The 20449-nt window shown below is 44.3% G+C and overlaps 1 protein-coding gene, 1 long non-coding RNA gene and 1 other non-coding gene across 3 annotated transcripts in view; 2 read left to right on the forward strand and 1 right to left on the reverse strand.

Annotated features, from left to right (window-relative positions):
- The window catches only part of LOC137201873 (uncharacterized), a 31656-nt gene extending 18687 nt beyond the window's left edge, over positions 1-12969 (reverse strand). Inside the window, exon 1 of the long non-coding RNA XR_010932391.1 lies at positions 12881-12969. This is a non-coding gene — a long non-coding RNA (uncharacterized lncRNA). The remainder of the gene's footprint in view (positions 1-12880) is intronic.
- Positions 12299-12402, forward strand: LOC137203092 (U6 spliceosomal RNA). Its single transcript, XR_010932920.1, has one exon. It is a non-coding gene; the product is annotated as a U6 spliceosomal RNA (small nuclear RNA).
- Positions 12970-13016: 47 nt separating the features above from the next.
- On the forward strand, positions 13017-19625 carry LOC137201871 (tubulin alpha-1C chain-like). The gene is made up of 4 exons (XM_067696417.1): positions 13017-13158; positions 15959-16181; positions 16324-16472; positions 18542-19625. Exons 1-4 carry the CDS (start codon positions 13156-13158, stop codon positions 19514-19516), a joined length of 1350 nt encoding a protein of 449 aa, XP_067552518.1. The 5' UTR covers positions 13017-13155; the 3' UTR covers positions 19517-19625.
- Positions 19626-20449: the final 824 nt, after the last annotated feature.

Below are 20449 nucleotides of genomic sequence, written 5' to 3' on the forward strand. Positions count from 1 at the left end.
GGTGGTTTAGTAGTAATTTGTGTAGACAAAGAGAATTAAGGGTCAAGCCAAGGGGTTAATTAATAAAGCAAGTTTTCAGAGGCTGTGAGCAGGAATAAAAACTAGGGCACAAGTGGATGGGATTAGTATTAATAAAATTGGAGGGGACCCTAATGAGATAAGAGGGAGGATAATATCAGGTACAAGAAAGAAAAACATTTTGTGGAGGATAGGATGAAAGCTATTGGAGCTCAGGTTAAATCCTTTAATCCTGTCACTAAATTAGGAATCTAGGTTATCTGCTAGGAGTGAACAGGTAAATGTAGATTAGGAGCTTGAAGGATAGAGAAGCAATTGAGCATTTCATTTCTTGGGAAATGAGTAAAAGAGATGGATGAAAGAGTCATACAGTAGTGTGGGGTGAAGACAATTATGAGAAGTTCAAGTCTTTGAGGAAGGTGATAGATTAGTTTAACTTCTTGTGTCTCTCTGTAAAAGTGGAAAACACAATGAGCTACTTATGTGGGTTAATTAATATAATTTACACAGGTTACATGTTTGTCATGTTTGTCGTGATAAGCATCACAACAATGGGTACTTTAAATCCTTCTTGAGCTCCAGATCCAGATCCCCTTACTTACTAGACCTACTTGTGTGTTCTGGTGGTGTCCAAAACTCTCTACTGGAAGGCCAAACACAATCTCACTTCAGCCTCACATCAAAAAATAAATAAATAAACAGAAGTAACCCCCGACCTCACCTCCTCTGGTATTTCCTATCATGATTACCAGCCCAGGCGCCAGAGGTAGAAAATTCAGAGTCTTGTCATGTCCCTCACTCTCCAATCCAATTAGACACCAATTTCTACAGATTTCTACATTGTACACACCTCTCAAATCTTGACCCTCCTATTAGGATTGCTCACAGACTGTTGTGAAATAAAATTCATATTTTATGACAAGACAAGAAAAATTTAAACAAAAAAGTTCTTCCCTGCCCTTTGACCTCCCCTCTCCCCACTGTGCATTGTGTATCTGCATCATGTGTTGACTAAACCTCCCCCTTCAGGCAGGAATACCTGCTCAACCATAAAGAGAAACATTCTCCTAGCATCAGCAAGACAACTCCATAAAAGATAACATTCCTGGGCTTCCCTGGTCGCGCAGTGGTTGAGAGTCCGCCTGCCGATGCAGGGGACACGGGTTCGTGCCCCGGTCCGGGAAGATCCCACATGCCACGGAGCGGCTGGGCCCGTGAGCCATGGCCGCTGAGCCTGCGCGTGCGGAGACTGTGCTCCGCGGCGGGAGAGGCCACAGCGGTGAGAGGCCCGCGTACCGCAAAAAAAAAAAAAAAAAAAAAGATAACCTTCCTTCTTGATCTTGCAAGGGGTCACATGACCCACCACAATGACACCTAGATATAGATTATGTAAACTGTCAATAATCCTTCATTTGATGCATAGCCCTCTGTCTCAAAAAACTTATATAACTGTGCCTTGACTTCTAATGGGCAGAACAGTTCTCAGAGCTTTCTGAGATGCTCTTCCTGGGTTATAATCCTCAGATTTGGCTTGAATAAAATTTTCCATTTCTTTCTTAGATCAACTGATTAATTTTTCATCGACATTGTCCAAAATCTTAGGAGGTTTACATATTCCAAATTGGGGCATAAGGGAGTGAGGCAGATTGGTTGTGTTCTAATTCCAGGCATAGTGGGAACTAGCTCTCCCAGGTCAAATTCTCACACACTCTTGGATCGCTAGGCTCTAATGGGCTTATAGTCTCCAGTTCCGATTTGCACAGGAGCACAATCTGTGGTATCATATCAATACTTGGGGCCTTGTCTTAAAATGCATCTTTAGCCTAGACTTCTTTCCTCAAGATGATTTCATTTTGGGTCTCAGTGTCCTTTTCTGCCACTGGGTTATTGTCAAGCACTCCTAGCTCTACCCAGACTGGATTCCCTCATGTAGACATTTGAGGATCTGGGTTGGAAGTTCTGGTCCCTTCCCACCCTAGGATCCTTATGCCTATTGGTTCATTTCCTACTTCACTTCTCCACTTGGATGCCTAATGGGCATCTCATCCTTAACATGTCCAAAGCAAACCCTGACGGCCCTGCTCCTTACAACCCTTAAAACTGCTCCTTCCAAAGCTTTCCTCATCTTAGTATCAACTCCATTTTTCCAGTTGTTCAGGCCCAAACCCTTGGAGTCATTCTTTTGTTTTTTAATAAATTTATTTATTTATTTATTTATTTTTGGCTGTGTTGGGTCTTCGTTGCTGCATGGGGGCTTTCTCTAGTGGCGGCGAGCCAGGACTACTCTTCTGTGGTGGCTTCTCTTTGTTGCGGAGCACAGGCTCTAGGCGTGCAGCTTCAGTTGTGGCACTCAGTAGCTGTGGCTCACGGGCTCTAGAGCGCAGGCTCAGTAGTTGTGGCTCACGGGCTTAGTTGCTCCGCGGCATGTGGGATCTTCCTGGACCAGGGCTTGAACCCGTGTCCCTGCATTGGCAGTCGGATTCTTAACCACTGCGCCACCAGGGAAGTCCCCCCTTGGAGTCATTCTTGATTGGTCTTTTTCTTACTACCCAAATCCAATCCATCAAAAACTCCTATCCAGAATCTGGCCACTTCTCATCATCTCCTCTGTAACTACCCTGGGTTCCTGCTCAGATTATTACAGTAGCTGCTTAACTGGTCGCTTGCTTCCATTCTTACCTCCCTACGGTCTATTCTAAGGATAGAGGCCAGAGTGACTCTGTTAAAACAAAAGTCTAATTTTTGTCATGACTTTACTCCAATGACTTCCAATCTCATTCTGAGAAAAAGCCAAATTCCTTATGGTGGCCTCTAAGGACCTACGCAGTCCGGACCCCACTCTCTCTAACCTTGTCTTCTACTGCTTTTTCCCTCACTCACACTCTCCAGCCATTCCCTCTGCCTGGAATGCTCTTCCCCCAGACACTCACATGGCTCAGCTCTTCCTTCAGATCAGAGACGCCTTCTTTGCCACATTAGGTAAAACAGCACTCATTACTCTCCAGCGTTCTCACTCGGTTTTATTTTTCTTCCTACATCGTTTCTCTTCCCCAAATGCAGTATGAACTCCTTGAGAAGCTTTGTCTTGTCCTTAGTTCCTTGTACAGTGCCCAGTACACACTAAGGGCCAGATAAATATTTGTTGAATAAAACAAAGAATAATGTAATTTTGCATTTCTAGACAATCTTAACGTTTTCAGGGCACTATATGAAGTAACTAAATTGTATAAGGAAGCTTAGAAGCTATATTTTATTGTACAAATGATGAAACTAAAATCCACTCAGTCAGTTGTGCTAGAACTAGAATCCAGATCTCACAAATCCCAGTCTAAGGATCTACTTCTGAGGCTGTTTTAAAGCAGGTATTATCCTGCAGATGGGGAAACTCCGATGCAATACAGCTGGAAACCTTGCCAAAGCTCATGTTATCTACTCACACTAGAAACCAGAATCCCCAGTTCCTAGTACTTATAAAGGCTCTGAGAGTTTACATTCTTGTCACTGAGGAGTCAATAAAGTCATTACTTCAATATTTTGTTATCCTAATCTTTGCTTCCCCTACCCACAATTGTCTTTCCCTTTGTGTTTTATTCCATCCTTGTCTCTAGAGATCAGAATGATTATGCTTGCTAAGTAAGTAACCACTACTTTTTTTTTTTTTTTTTTTTTTGCGGTACGCGGGCCTGTCACTGTTGTGGCCTCTCCCGCTGCGGAGCACAGGCTCCGGACGCGCAGGCCCAGCGGCCATGGCTTACGGGCCTAGCCGCTCCGCGGCACGTGGGATCCTCCCGGACCGGGGCACGAACCCGCGTCCCCTGCATCGGCAGGCGGACTCTCAACCACTGCGCCACCAGGGAAGCCCCCCACTACTTTTTCTGATATCCGGACTTTGTCTTCTTCAGCTTCCATAACAACATGCTTGGGGTTAGGCTGTGTCTCCATTCAGGCTGCTATAACAAAATCCCATAAACAGAGTGGCTTATTAACAACAGAAATTTATTTCTCACAGTTCTGGAGGCTGGAAATCCAAGTTCAGGGTGCCAGCATGGTCAAATTCCAGCGAGGACCTTCTTCCAGGTTGCAGACTGCCATTTTATTGTTATATCCTCAAATGGCAAGAGAGCTCTCTGGGGTCCCTTTTATAAGGGCACTAATTCCATTTATGAGAGCTCCACCTCATGACTAAGTTACTCCCCCAAAGCCCCACTTCCAAATACAATCACAGTGAAGGTTATGATTTCAACTTATGAATTTGGGAGGATACATTCAGTCCATTGCAGGCTCCCTGGGCCCTGACCAGAGGCCATGAAACCCCTCAATTCAATCAAGCAAACCTGCATCAAGGAAACAGGTTTCATAACTTGTTAGGTGACCTACATTCCAGGGTTTTTTCCCTCTTTGAAACAACTTTGTTTTACTATCAGTCATTTCAGGCACAATAAAGGAGAAGAGCAGCCTGAATGTAAAATTTGTTTCTTTGTTTTAAAGACAAAGAATTCCCTCCTTCTCCTTTTCTTTTTCCCACAGTATGTGAACCTGGCTCTTTCCCTTGGGTTCAGTACAAATAAATGGAGCTGCTGAGGGAACAGTGTAAGCAAGTTGATTTTTGTAGTTACAGGCTGTTCCACATAACCCATTTACAAGGTCAGTAGGGACCACAGCTTACCAAAACAAAGAAGTATGTAATTTTAAATGAGGAACTCTTGATCGATCAGAAACAAGCAAAGACCTTCCAGGGTTTCTAAATGGTTTATATTCCTGACTATATTGTGAACAAAATATGCTGGAGAGTAAGGAAAAAAGAACACAGACTAGAGGATCAAAATATTAAAGTGCTACAAAAATAGAGTTCTATGAGTACAGCCCATGTCTGTTAGAGCTCTGTGCCAGCCTCTTTCCTTCACTGTGTCTTACAACTGAATGTGATCATTACAGGTTTGAATGATTTGGGGAAATAAACATGTACTTAAAGTTGTAGACATAAAAGTGGTTTCATATTAATGTTTTTGGAGAGAAGACAGTGGTTAAGAAATGGGAGCCTTAAAACCAGACTCCTGAGGAAAGGGGTGAGGATCCCAGAGAGGAAGGCTGGACTACAGGCAGCATGGGCTGGCATGTGCCTTTAGATAAGTTACTTAACCCCACAAACCTCAATTTCCTCTTCTGTAAAATGGAGGTAACAGTAGTTTCTACCTCATAGAGTTATTGTGGAGAGTAAACAAGTGAAAGCATGTAAACTCTTCTGTCTGGGGGTGAAATCCCAGAATGGTGACACTGGTACTAGAGGTGGAGATGCTGGGGTGGAAGGATGGGTAGTAAAGGAGTTGGGGGCTTTTATAATCCAAGAAATAAAAGGACTGGAAAAGAAGGCATTGATTGGGAGTGGAGGGGCTAGGAGGTAACCCTTTTATAGCCCTGAAAGCCTGAACTGGGAGGAGAAGCCCAGCTGGGCTTTTGGGCTTTGGTTGGCTGTGAGGAGAGGATTGATCCAGAAGCCAGGGAATGAATCAAGCTCTGAGATTAAAAAAAAAAAAAAAAAAAAGTCCTTTTAATGCCAGAACTAAAGAACTAAGAGAAATGTCCTGACTTAGATCAGTGTGGAAGTAGGGGCAATGGTAAATGTTTAACAACCAGCTGAGAGTGGAGGTGAGAGCCTAATGTGTACTAGTCACCAATTTCCATGGTGGAAATACATCCATCATTGTTGATTTCAAGCTACCAACGTGATATCCAGCTGGCTCACAAAATTCCTAAAAATCTAACAGTTGGCTCTAGCAGGCTCTAACACGCCAATGAGTAGGAGGACTAGAACAAAAGAATCATAAAGGGTTCAGCTTAGGTAGCAGCCCACTGACTTGTAGCAGGAGAAACAGACAGACACTGGAAAAGACCAAATGCTTTCAGCCAAATTAAACTAACTTCCTGAGTAAAACGAGACTGTTTTCATCTCTAAATTTCCTAACTGTGTATAATTTATGCAGTGATATTCCCTCGTATTCAGGTACTATTGGACTAATTAGGTAGGAAAAAACAAATACTTAGTGTACTTGAAAATGGCTGGCTCTGTGTCCTGGGAGGAGGGGGAGGGGCAGTTAAAGACGTACCAGGAAAAATGAAATGGGAAAGATTATCCGGAGATTCACAGTCTCTAAGTAAACTCCCCACCATCTCAGCTGCTGGCAAGAAGTTATAGTCACAGGGAAAGACGACTCTCAGGCCCTTCCACTTTGGTCTGCCTGGGTGCTTTTTAGGTACATGATAAATAAAAGTATTAAATAAGCTATAAATAGAAAAGATTTCCGGACTCCAGGATATGGTCTACTTACTGGAATAATAATGTAGATGATTGAGGAATGTGAGTAGCTCTTTTTAATTTTCTTCAAGAGTATTTTACCTGTCTATCCTAAAGGGATAGGGGAGGAGAATCAAGGGAATGGTTATTAATTACAGGAGAGATTAGAAAGAGCTTAGGGTAAGAAGGATTGGCTGTAGAATATAAAGAGGGAATACAGGGGAAACACAACCTACTCAGTTGCTTCATTTGGTCACTGTGAGGAAACGATCCCCAAATATTGTATTTTTAGGGACTATAAGGCAGATGAGAACAAACCAAGTGATATCTCAGTGGAAAAAAGATGTGAAATTTCAGAGATGAAAGCCAGTCCTCGCTGGTAATCTCCTAGAATGGAGCTCACATTTCACCTAAAGAGTCCTGATGGAAGAAGAGAAGGCCAAAATACTGCTCCAGTCATGGGGGAGGAGAACTTCGAAAGAGTGTGTAAGCAAGTTATAAAGGTTGCAAATATTTGCAGAAAAAGAGCAATAAATGAAAGTTAAAGGATCTAAGGATTTTTCCCATAAGAGAAAATAACATATTACCTAGAAGATAATGTCCTGCTCTTCTGTACTTACAAGACAAAGAAGAGGAAGAGGAAGAGGAAGAGGAAGAGGAAGAGGAAGAGGAAGAAGAAGAAGGAGAAGGAGAAGGAGAAGGAGAAGAAGAAGAAGAAGAAGAAGAAGAAGAAGAAGAAGAAGAAGAAGAAGAAGAAAACTGCTTCAAAATATACACGTTTTTAAATGCTTGTCATAAAGAAGGTGGCTGACTCTAACTGCAATAAGGAGTCCTAGCTGCCCTTTGGCGGTCTTGAAAGTAGGACAAATTCCCTTTTTTCTTGTCATGTTAGCCTACCTTAAGAAAAATTCAACAAGTGGCTTTTCTAGGACGTCCTTTTCTTGTGAACTAGAGCCAGTAGCAGGCTAATGTAGGGCCAAGAAGTAAAAGAGGCAACTGCCATTGTAGGCGTTTGTTCTGGGTTCCACCTCTTGTGGTTCAAGGTAAAATATTTCAAGTCTCAGGACCTTATTTCCCACAGTTCCAAATAAATACACTTGTTAAAAACTTATTTTTGAAAACTCTTTCAAGGCACTATTGGAATAGAAAATATTTTGTTCTAAATTGCTATATGAGCACAAAATATCCCCATGCCATTATTATTTGTAACATGTAATTTGTAACTGGACCAAGATAAATTCTTCAGTATTACTGGAATCCTAGCATAGCAATCAGGAGTTAGACTGAAAAAAACCTAAGGTTTGGTTATATCTGAATTCTTTTCTCTTTACTAATGTTGTGGACATCCTATATGCAGTGATTTAAAGCCCAAGCTCTGCGTGCCTAGAGCCCGTGCTCCGCAACAAGAGAAGCAAACGCAATGAGAAGTCCACACACCGCAACGAAGAGTAGCCCCCGCTCGCCGCAACTGGAGAAAGCATGCACGCAGCAAGGAAGACCCAATGCAGCCAAAAATAAATAAATAAAATAAATAAATAAATTTTAAAGCCCAAGCTCCCCTGGGCCAGAGTAGATATGCAACACTTCTTTCCCTAAAGCATTGTAAGACTCCAACAAAAGCCCCATGTATAAGTATGTATCTAATGTACTGGTAATTCTTAGAAGACCCGGACTGAATGAAGCATGTTTTTGACTTTGCTCATTTTTGTACAGCTCACATGTACAGCAGTAGTCTCAAGTCACAGTATTACAGAATATTAGGGCTGGAAGAGGCCTTAGAGATGACCCCGTCCATTCCCCTCATATTGCACACACAAAGCCTGGGGTCCAAGGAGGAGAAATGTCTGTCCAAAGTTATATTGCCAAAAATGGCAGAGCACTGGCTCTGTTAATAACTCAACAGGTTTGCGGTGAATTCTGAAAACTGTCAACTAGAAAGTAAGCCTCTCCTCACTTAGTAATTTTTAGACCCATAAAGACCTGTTTACGTAGAGGTTAAATTTTTAACTGTCCACCCAGGAAAAAGATTCCCCACCCCCCCAAAAAAAAAACCTAGCAGGGGGAAGAAAACTTAAATACGGATCCCAATGTTTAAAATGATTTTTAAATTCATTAATTAATTAATTTATGGCTGCGTTGCGTCTTCGTTGCTGTACGTGGGCTTTCTCTAGTTGTGGTGAGCGCGGGCTGCTCTTCGTTGGGGTGTGTGGGCTTCTCATTGCGGTGGCTTCCCTTGTTGCAGAGCACAGGCTCTATGTGCGTGGGCTTCAGTAGTTGTGGCTGGCGGGCTCTAGAGTGCAGGCTCAGTAGTTGTGGCGCATGGGCTTGGTTGCTCCGCGGCATGTGGGATCTTCCCGGACCAGGGCTCGAACCCGTGTCCTCTGCATTGGCAGGCGGATTCTTGACCACTGCACCACCAGGGAAGTCCTTAAAATGATTTTAAAATGCAAGAGGATGAATATTCATCTCTAATTTTGTCTACCACCACCACCTTAGTACCACTTAGTCCTTTACTATGTGTATGTATTCCGTATTATGTATCTCATTTAGCCCTCACAACAGTGTATCCACCTATGAATTATATATTATCCCCATTTTATAAGGGAGGAGATTTAGAGACATTAAGAAATTTGCTCAAGGACCCACAGCTAGAAAACAAAACCAAAAAAAGCCAGAATCCAAACTGAAGTAATCAGGACTGCAAAGCCCTTAAACATAGTGTGTTTCCTCAGGGGCAATTTGCTTGAATATGAGGAGGTAGGGAGTTAGAGGAAGAAAAATAAAGGTACTTCGTTAATGAGTCATATGAAAACAGAATCTAAAACTAAAATGCCGGGCTTCCCTGGTGGCACAGTGGTTGAGAGTCCGCCTGCCGATGCAGGTGACGCGGGTTCATGCCCCGGTCTGGGAAGATCCCACATGCCGCGGAGTGGCTAGGCCCGTGAGCCATGGCCGCTGAGCCTGCGCGGCCGGAGCCTGTACTCCGCAACGGGAGAGGCCACAACAGTGAGAGGCCCGCATACCGCAAAAACTAAATAACTAAATAATAAATAAATAAATAAAATAAAATGCCTATTATTTGAAAATTACCACACTGAACTATTCCCATCCAGGTTACTAGTGACTTCTTTTTCTTTTTTTTTTCACACACACACTGTATTTTATTTTCACAAGAGATAAACTGACACCAAGCATTGTAAATGGATGACCACAACAAAAGCAACAATGATTGCAATTACCAAACACGAAACACACTCATACTATGTCATAATATTGATATTCAGTCCAGTAATCCTCCACTGTAACAGCTCCTTTACTTTGCAGTGAAAATTGATTTGTGTATTTTTGCCTCTGAGTCCTTGTGGGATTTTTTTTCAAACAGAAGGTCACAAAAATTATAATCATTATCATCAGTTCACTCAATCCCATGTAATTAATTTTTTTTTCAATTTAGCACTTTTATGAATTCATCAGTTTTCCATTAGAGTTCTGAAAATGCTTATTCATTCAGTTCATTAGTATAGTCAGTTTCCAGAAACCTGTACTTATCAGAGTCTTTTCCATGAATTCCTTGAAGATGAAACCTTTTATAGGAACATTTTTGCAAAAGCATCAGAGTACACCCAGAACTGTCTGTAAATTACTAGTGACTTCTATGTGCCTGAATCCAGTGGTCATTTCTGAGTTCTCTTGCTTGGCCTATTGGTAGCATATGACACTGCTGATCACTCCTTGCTTGCTTTCCAGTACCTCACACTCTCAGGTTTCCTCCTAACTCATTGGCTGTTCCTTCTCAGTGTCCTTCATGGTGTCTGCTTCCTCTCCCAGAACTCAATCCTTGGTCCTCTTCTCTCCTATTTCTACAGTCATTCCCTTAGTGATCTCGCCCCATGTCATAACTTTAGGATGGAACTTAGAAGTATATCTCTACCCAGATCTCTCTCCCTTGAGATCCAGACTTTCATATCTAGCTATATCCTGGGCGTCTCCACCTCTACGTGGACATCAACATCTGGACTTAACATGACCAAAGACAAACCACTCATGTCATCCCCCTCCAAGCCTACCCCATTCCCAACATTTTGCATCTGTTGATGGCAAAACCATCTTACTCAACCAGGCTAAAATCCTGGAGTAATCCTTGGCTTCTCTTTCCCTCACATGTGAGCCTTCAGGAAATCTTTCTGGCCCTATCTTCAGAATGTAGCCAGCTCTAACCACTCTTCGCCACTTCCTCTGCTACCACTCTGGTCTGAGTCTCCATCATCTCTCAGAAGGATTACTGCAGTGAGTTATCATCCTGCTTCTACCTGTGCCCTCCTATAATCTATTCTCAACACAACACCAGAGGGATATTAAAAAAAAAAAAAAAAGGTAGTCAGGTCATGTCCCTACAATGTTTTGAACCCTACATAGGCTCCCCGTGTCAGGGTTAAAACCACAGGACTTTGTAGTGGTTTACATGAAGCTACAAGATCTGGCTCCCATTGCCTCTCCAACCCTCATCTCCTACTATTCATCTCTTCCAGCCAAGCTGGCATCCCTGCTCTTCCTTCCAGGAACACTCTTGCCTGGGGGCCTTTGGTGCAGCTGCTCCATGTTCTGGGACCACTCTTCTCCCAGGTAGCTACTTTGGCTAGCCCCTCAGGACCTTCAAGTCTTTGTTCAAATCTCACTTATCATTAAGGCTAACCTTGACCATCTTGTTTACATAGCAACCTCCTCCCACATTCTCCCTTCCCAACACTCTCATTCCACTTTACTTTGCGCTGTTTTTCTATAGCACTCGTCACTTTCTAACAAATTATATAGTTTACTTATTATGTTCATTGTTTATCTTTCTTCCCTATCCTCCTCTAGAACATTCACTCCATGAGGCAGAGATCTGTCAGTTTTGTTCACAAACTTTTTTCCAAGCACCTAGAAACTGTGCTAAATATATATTTGTGGAATGAATTAAAAAGTTGGAAAGCACTAATTAGACTAAAATATCTAGCAACAGACTAAGATGCTAGTTATTCCAGATTTCAGAATATCCTGCCACACAATACGTGCTCAATGAGCATTTGATGAATGAACTATGTACTGTAATTTGAAAAGGAATCTCTGCACATATTTCCACAGCCTCCGTTTTGTGTGGATGAGTTGGAGTGTATCTTGACTTCTGCCTATTCAGTATCCAAAACCTATTTTGCCTTTTTCTTCTTCAGGAAAAAGCCCTGTAACATATTCTACTATTCAGTCACTTTTGTTATCTTCCTCTCTTTTCTTTCTTTCTTTTTAATTGAAGTATAGTTGACTTACAGTGTTGTGTTTCAGGTGTACAGCAAAGTGATTCAGTTGTATATTACATATACATCTAATTTTTTTTTTCAGATTCTTTTCCCTTACCAGGGAGTTCCCTCCAACAGTCTGTAAACGCCCTTGCCTGGAAGCAATTGCGTAGTTCTGGTCTTTCGAGCACCAGCCATCTGTTGTTGCTTAGCCCTTGCAATAAATCTACCTGTGCTCCAAACTCCCATGTTCTAGTTTGTTTGGCCTCAGTGTGCCTGGGACACAGGAACTTGGGTTCCATAACAAGAGTGGTATATTTAGGATGAGGTAGTACAAGGTAGTGAGGGCCCAAGGGCAGCCCCACCACTCCAGCTGTGTGATCTTCAACTAGTTTAATTCCTCTAAGCCCTAGTTTCCTCATCTGTAAAATGGGGATAACTCACGGGGTTTGTCCAATGGATGAAATGTGATTAATATAGTCTGAAAAACAAGCAACTCTGAATAGTACGCAATCGAAGAATAAAAGCTAATATTATAATGAACTGAAAAACAAAACACCAACAAACCTGCTTTTGCACCAAGTGCAAGGAGGTTGCTGTTAGGAACCACAAGGTTCATTTAAAAGAAGGTAGGTAAATAAATAAATAAATGAATGAATAAATAAATAAAAAGGTAGGAAAATGAATAAAGAAAAGCAACAAAAAAAGGTGATTAGTGCTCGCTTCGGCAGCACATATACTAAAATTGGAACGATACAGAGATTAGCATGGCCCCTGCGCAAGGATGACACGCAAATTCGTGAAGCGTTCCATATTTTTATAACAAGAAAAATTAAAAAAAAAAATAGTGAGAAAAAGGGCTTCGGGCCGGTTCATGGTAATTAGGACCTGGAATGGGGAGCCAGCCCTTCTCTTGGAAGTCCCTCAGCTGCGAGGGGAGCGGGCGCCGGAGCTCCGCGTAGGCCGGGCCCCCTGGGGAGCTGTTTTGCCGGGCCGCCCCTCCAGGGTCCGGGGTCTGGGGCCCCGGGGTCGGAGCAGGCAGCGGGAGGAGCCACGCTCCTGGGGCTCCCGCCGGGGCTCCCTTTAACTCGGTGCCTTTTTCGCTTAGGCGTTGCCCCCTGACGCCTCCCGCACCTACTGAGGACTGTGCAGACTCTTCGCCTCCCTTCTCCTTCCAGTCACCGTGTCCCCCCTCCTTCCCACCCCACCGGCCCGTTCTCCGGCCCCAGGATGCCCCCTCCCCTTCCGGGTTCTTCTGGCTTGTTCCGTAGAGTTCGTTTCGAACTTTTGAACCTACCAATCAGCGCCACGCGCCCCTCCTCTCTCCGCGGGCAGGGTAAAATCGGGCATCCGGCCGGGGACCTTGGGCTCGGAGGCGGGGCCGCGGAGGCCAGGGCGGGTCCGGTGCCCGCCCTTCCGACACGTGGCCAGGATCGTGGTATATAGGATCCCTCGGGGCCGCCTTCCCTCTCACTACTTCTCCCCCGGACTCCTTGGTAGTCTGTCAGTGGGAGAGCTTCGTGGACGTTCCCTCGCCTCCTCCAGCCCCGCAGAACCCTACAAGTCTCAGTCATGGTGAGTGGGGTCCCCGGGTGGTGGCGTTGGGGGGAGAGTGCGGAGTCCGAAGGGGCGTCGGGACCCCAGTCCACGTGGGGCCACGTTCCAGACGCCTCCAGGCAAACTGGCTTCTGGTGGCCTTGCGGAAAGCCGAGTTCACCCGCGAGACCCCTCTACCGGCTCGAAGACGCGGCCTGGGCACTGCCCTCGGTGGAAGTGGAAAGCCCATTTATTTGATCCTAGATAGAGGGCACCCATCCCCCCCAGGGCCCGCTACCGCCCCAGGAAGGCCAGGGAGCCTTCACACTGGCTCCCAATGACTTATGAAACCTGAAAATCCCTCCCATTTCCCCCAATGATCTCACTTTCGCACTGGAGCATCTCGTGTGCTCCCTCATGGTAGGCGTTGCCTTTCCAGCGCCCTTTGACTCGCTGCTGAGTCATCTGTGGCCAGACTCTGGCGAGAGCTTTCAATTGCACCATCCTCACCTGTTGTCGGGCTCTGGGGAGCGCTTCCGTTCGCACCCATCCTCACCTGTGGCCGGGCCGGGGTGGGGTGCGGTGGGGGGAGCGCTTCCGTTCGCACCAATCCACCTGGAGGGATGTAGGCAGGCTCCTCCTTTGAAGGGAATTACTGTCACGTTGTTTAATCCTGCATTTCTCGTATTAATTTAGTGGGGTGTTTATAGCTGAAGCTTTCTACTTACAGGTTTAAAAAAAAAAAGTCCATAAAGAGAGATTTTCTTATAAAGTCACAGAGTAAACTAGTACTGACAAAGTATTCTCAGTTTTAAAGAAACTTCAAATTACACACAACTTGAGTATTTTCTATATAGCTTCCAGAGGTATTGGAAACAAGTATCTGAGGAAATATCTGTTGGAAGTCTACCTAAAGTAGGCCGTGTGTATCAGATGTTTCAAAATAATATCTTTTTAAAAAGCAATGCAGTGAATAAATAGTTACCTCTTTAGGGATTACCACAGTTATCAAACGTATGTATGACTGTAACAACTTGCTTGAGTGCTTTTTACCAGGCAAGACCAAAAAGATACTGGTAAAAACGTGTTTCAGAAAGTAGTGGGGTAAAACAACTATACCCCAATAAAAAAGAAGAAGAAAAAAAAAAAAGAACGTAAGAAGTGGGACTGTTTAAAGGGCAGGAGAGCAGCGGTAGCAGCAGACCTATTTAGGCATATACTGGTTAGATTAATAGTTTTTTTGTTTTTTTGTTTTTAAACAAGGGACAGGGGCTGCTTATCCAGTTAAGGCTAGACTAAATGATTCCATCACCGGTGTCTCACTTCATCTCCCGAGTGGCCAGGGGAGAGTGGAGGGCAAGCAGTGGCCACAGTCTAAACCATACTGTTGCACAATGAAAGAAACTCAGAAGGCTTCAGTAGAAGTGCTTCATTAGAATGACAGGATCATCTCAGATACTTTACCTCCCTGGGGCCTGGGGCTGTCATGGACAGATCTCTGGTTCTCTCCTTTCTAGGTCTGTGGAATGTCCAAAGTCCAGTTAAAGGTAAACATGATGCAGTTTTAAATAGTCATGGGTTCATTAGAACAAACAACTCCCCTTTCTCCCACGGCCCTAGAGCTGGGCAAGTAGAGGCAGGTAACGGTGAACTTGCTGATGAGGCCAGCAGACCATGATTGTTTTATGGAGAGTGTAGGTGAGAAGGAGGGGACCATAAATCAAAGATTGTGAGTGATTGGGGGTTTTATCTTGGGTTATGAAGCTAGGCCCTTTGAGATCTTAGGTGGTATTGAATTTTCTTTAACTAGATTCCTATTAGCAGTTTTTAAAAACTTGAAACCCTCTTATTTGGAGAGGATGTAATGGGAGATATTTGGTGTTGATATGTGAAAGACCTCTGTCTCCAAAACCGCTAATCTGATTTATGACGGAAATACAATAAAAATCCTTTTTTTGTTTTTTCTCTTAAGTCTGTGGGTGTAGATTCTGTGTTCACTGCCTTATTTTACTAAGCAGAAATGAGTTTGGTAACATCCTAACATCGTTACAATTGTGAAATTTTAAGACTTTTCCCCCACGTTGCCAGAGATACATGTACATTCTACTAGAAGACAGCTAATTTCTTAAACTATTAATAAAGTCTTGGTGACACTTCTAGCTTTTATTACCATGTGTCTCCGTCCCCCTCCCACCTTCCCCACCACTCTCCCCTCAAGATGCATTGATAGTGAAGGAAAATGTTTTTCCTTAAGATTAAATTCTTCCACAGGGTTAAAAGGCTGCCTCTGACCACAGTTTTTAAAATACAGGTAACTGCTGCTTATCTGGTGTTTTCTCCACGAGTCATATGGCTGTAGTTTGCTGGTTTAAGCTGGTTTTAAAGGGAGAGGCGGAAGCTCTTCTCTTTAAAGAATAGGATTAAAGAGGGACCAGAATGAGCTCTAGTTACACAGTCACACGGAGAATGAATCAGCTGGAAGGAGGAATTTTGCATGCCTTTAAGGAATCAGAAGGCATATTTCCCAGGAGTTGGGGAAAATCTATTGCTAGAGCAGCTTGTATCATTCTGAAGGTAGAAACCTGACCTTGAACATCTAATGTGGCTACAAAGCGAAGGTCTGGTCTCTGGTCTTGCCTAGTAGTTCATTAACATATCTGTGGTTTTCCAAAGCATTTTCTCTGAGTTAGGCTGTTGCTTGTGAAATAGTCCCTGGGCAGGAGTGGCCTCCAGAAAGGTGCTGATCTCTTCTGAAGGTTAATAGTCATTTACAGTGAATCATTACTAAATGTCCCATCTGATGTGTCATGTTCTGACATTTCCTTTCTTCCTCTCACAGCGTGAGTGCATCTCCATCCACGTTGGCCAGGCTGGTGTCCAGATCGGCAATGCCTGCTGGGAGCTCTACTGCCTGGAACACGGCATCCAGCCTAATGGCCAGATGCCAAGTGACAAGACTATTGGGGGAGGAGATGACTCCTTCAACACCTTCTTCAGTGAGACAGGCGCTGGCAAACATGTGCCCAGGGCAGTGTTTGTAGACCTGGAACCCACGGTCATTGGTGAGTTGACCTCAGTAACCCCAATGAGATCCCGGGGGTCCGGAACAGGAGGTGTATCCTGGGGGCTCCACTGATGCCCTGGGGTCGAGCAGACTTGTGCAGGTTGTTACTGATGGGTGGCTGCTTCATTTTCCTTTTCCAGATGAAGTTCGCACTGGCACCTACCGCCAGCTCTTCCACCCCGAGCAGCTCATCACAGGCAAGGAAGATGCTGCCAATAACTATGCCCGAGGTCACTACACCATTGGCAAGGAGGTCATTGACCTCGTCTTGGACCGAGTTCGGAAACTGGTAAACACAGTACTTTATTTAAAGTAGATGAGAGTTTTCTCTTACAGTTTTGAGAGACCAAACTGCAAGAATCACTCTTTGCACACTAAAATGAACTTTACACTGCCCACTAAATAACTGGACTTCTAACCCAGATGGTCCTGAGCCATGGGACAACTATGTGGAGTGGGGATAGTCTTCTTTTGCCTCTTTCTGTGTCTTACAAGGCAGATTTGGGCAATTGCTCATTCAGTGAGGGCCGTTTACCTGAAGTCAAGGTGAGTACCAGGACACCTTAACCGTTTTACTGACATTTAAGACCATTAAATATCCTTGTTCATATTAATCAGGCAGCTTCCCAGCTTCAGGCCGAGACATCCCTTTTTAGGTCATCCTAGTCACAGTGAGTAGGTGGCTGACTGACATGTAACTCGTTGATCAAATTCATAAAAATTGGACTGCTGACATGTCATTACAGAAAGTTCACAGCAAAAGAAGCCAGTGTAACACTGACTAGAAATAGCTGACACTGGAAAATTCCATCAACACTGAAAGTGGAGTCAGTGGAGCTCCCTTGTTACAGAAGCAAGTATGAGTCATTGGAACTTTGAAAGTATTAAGATAATAATCACAAAAAAGCAGTACCCTCGTTTTTCTACTAGAGATCAGGGCAGTGTGGACTGGCCCTGTGGCAGAAAAATCTAAGGCAACTATTCACATCGGTAAAGTTGCTAAGTGTTCTGTTCGCATCATTTTAATTAAGAGTCTGGCAATCAGATGACTCTGCTCCTTAGGCATGTGGGCAGCTTGTAAGTAATTAAAAATCAAGAATGAAGGCCTGGGTGGAATAGCTTGTCGGGAAAGTCACATTATGCTAAGCCCAGCAACAACTGGTCTATTTTGAAAAGAATGGCCTTACATCATTCATGGCTTCATACTTTTTCAGATGTTTATCATCGTCTTCCCAGCAGAACTGGGCTAATGGTTCCTATGTTTGCAAATCAAGCTTCAGCTACAAGTACTGACTTGGAAATCAGGACCTGCCTTTAGGGACAGGTAAATGTAGTAAAAGCCATTGAGGGTTCTGGAGTGAAATTCATTAACTACCAAAACAATTGCATTTGTCCTTGGTGTTATTACTGTGTCCACATGAGGCTTAATGGGTGAAATTGGTAGACTAGGGCCTGCCCTGGCATTGATCTCATTCAGAGTATGGACCCACAGGAGAAGTGAACTGGGGGCTCAGTAGAGAATGTCCACAAATCTCTGGGCACCTTGAGAAGTGAAGATTGTCAACAGAATACTTTGTTTGAAATGACAAAATCATCCTTTCATACAATAGTCAGAATAGCTCAGTTAAGTGGCGGAAAGCCCCAATGACACAGGAACATGGAATTGTGACAGTAAATGGCCTTTCCCAGAATGAATAGACTTTCTGATAACGAGTGCTTGCTGTGCTGAGCACTGTTCCGGATACTCAATTCTCAACAACCCGAAGTAGGTTACTATTCTCCTCATTTAATAAATGAGAAAACTGAGATTAAGAAATGAATTTGGTCAAAGTCACATGGCAAGGAACGGGTAGAGCCAGATCCAGACCCGGCCTTACTCCAGCACCAGGGCATTGGATCTTGGCTATTCTGTTGTGTTCCAGCTCAGAAGGCAGCTGCTGAAATCTGTCAGACATCCATTGTACGGGGCTGGTGGTCCCAGGCCTGCTGTTGGTAGCTCTCCAACTGATAAGAGGTTGCCTTTGTTCTGCGGTCACAGCAAGGGCACCAGAGGTTGCCCTCCCAGTCACCAAAACTTGAGCCCTGCATCCATTCCAGACCTCATGATTCCTCTGCCTGCAGAAGTGAAAACAGTTCATTTAAAATAGCCTTTTAACAGATCCCCTCCCTCCAGCTCCCAAGAGTTGATTGTGAAAAGTTTCTCTGAATCACTTAGCACTTAGAAGCTCTTTAGGACTGCTTTCTTAGCAGTATTGTTCAGAAGATTTTTTTAAAGATCTCAGTCAATGTGATTATGGAATTCAAAGAAGTCATTGCACCTTTCACCAAGGCTAAAATTAAAACTCCTTTCTTTCTTAGGCTGACCAGTGCACAGGCCTTCAGGGCTTCTTGGTTTTCCGCAGCTTTGGTGGGGGAACTGGTTCTGGGTTCACCTCCCTGCTGATGGAACGTCTCTCTGTCGATTATGGCAAGAAGTCCAAGCTGGAGTTCTCCGTTTACCCAGCCCCTCAGATTTCCACAGCTGTAGTTGAGCCCTACAACTCCATCCTCACCACCCACACCACCCTGGAGCACTCTGATTGTGCCTTCATGGTAGACAACGAGGCCATCTATGACATCTGTCGTAGAAACCTCGACATTGAGCGCCCATCATACACAAATCTTAACCGCCTTATGAGCCAGATTGTGTCCTCCATCACCGCTTCCCTGCGGTTTGATGGAGCCCTGAATGTTGATCTGACAGAATTCCAGACCAACCTGGTGCCCTATCCCCGCATCCACTTCCCTCTGGCCACATATGCCCCTGTCATCTCTGCTGAGAAAGCCTACCATGAACAGCTTACTGTAGCAGAGATCACCAATTCTTGCTTTGAGCCAGCCAACCAGATGGTGAAATGCGACCCTCGCCATGGTAAATACATGGCTTGCTGCCTGTTGTACCGTGGCGATGTGGTTCCCAAAGATGTCAATGCTGCCATTGCCACCATCAAGACCAAGCGCAGCATCCAGTTTGTGGACTGGTGCCCCACTGGCTTCAAAGTTGGCATTAATTACCAGCCTCCCACTGTGGTACCTGGTGGAGACCTGGCCAAAGTACAGCGAGCTGTGTGCATGCTGAGCAACACCACAGCCATCGCTGAGGCCTGGGCTCGCCTGGACCACAAGTTTGACCTGATGTATGCCAAGCGTGCCTTTGTTCACTGGTACGTGGGTGAGGGCATGGAGGAAGGAGAGTTTTCTGAGGCCCGTGAGGACATGGCTGCCCTTGAGAAGGATTATGAGGAGGTTGGAGCTGATAGTGTTGAGGGAGAAGAGGAGGATGAAGAATATTAACCTGTCTGCTGTAATTTTACACTCTTGTCTTGGGACTGTCTTATTTGTGTTCTGTGGAGCTGCCCATTATGGCCCTATCTTGTCAATAAAAGTGATATTTCTGTTTTCAGAGTCAAGCTGTATCATAGTAAATATTTGCTCTGCTTATTCAAGGCCAGTGTGGGATGCAGGAGGCTGGCAGTTTCCATCTTATCATTTGCTCAGTGTTTCAAGTGGCTTCTGTGTACTGTGCCAAGGGGTTTGTCTATTTCACTCAGACCTGAATTGATGACTGGTTATAAAATCATTTTGTGAGGCAGCGGGCTCACGTTGGGCCAGTGTTTTTCAAACTTCAATGTGGATGTGAATCTCCTGCAGATCTGAATCTGTAGGTCTGAGGTGAAGCTTCAGATACTGCCTTTTTTCTGTGTTTTTTTTTTTTTTTTTAAAGCTCCCAGGTGTTCTTGGTCGGCTGAGACCATATGTGGAGTATCAAGGGGGTAGGTAACATAGCTAATAAATGGTGGAGCCAAAATTCAAGTCACCAGCCAGGCTGCCAGAACTATTGCCGTCATTATTCATAAAATATTGGAGTCATATGGGAAGGGCTTGGAATTGTGCTGATTTATCCCATACTTAGCCAAAACCTACAATGGCAGATAAGATTGTGCTTTAAGAAGTTACTGCTTGGGGACTTACCTGGTGGTCCAGTGGCTAAGACTCCGTGCTCCCAACACAGGGGGCTTGGGTTCGATCCCTGGTCAGGGAACTAGATCCCACATGCCACAACTAAGAGTTCGAATGCCACAATTTAAGATCCCAAGTGCTGCAATGAAGACCTGGCACAGCTAAATAAATAAGTAGAAGTTACTGCTTGGAGAAAGTGGAGCAGGCTGAGACACAAAATTACAATAGTCTCAGGTTGTTATGGTGTTGGTCCTTGACCCAGTGTGT

This window comes from Pseudorca crassidens, chromosome 11 (genome assembly GCF_039906515.1).
Source record: "Pseudorca crassidens isolate mPseCra1 chromosome 11, mPseCra1.hap1, whole genome shotgun sequence".
In the NCBI taxonomy this organism is placed as follows: Eukaryota; Metazoa; Chordata; class Mammalia; order Artiodactyla; family Delphinidae; genus Pseudorca; species Pseudorca crassidens.

What these genes read in the sequence shown, in the direction of transcription:
- LOC137201871 (XM_067696417.1), top strand. An exon ending in CCTGGAACCCACGGTCATTG is followed by an intron (nt 16,182 to 16,323) that starts GTGAGTTGACCT and finishes TTCCTTTTCCAG; the next exon opens with ATGAAGTTCGCACTGGCACC. An exon ending in TGGACCGAGTTCGGAAACTG is followed by an intron (nt 16,473 to 18,541) that starts GTAAACACAGTA and finishes TTTCTTTCTTAG; the next exon opens with GCTGACCAGTGCACAGGCCT.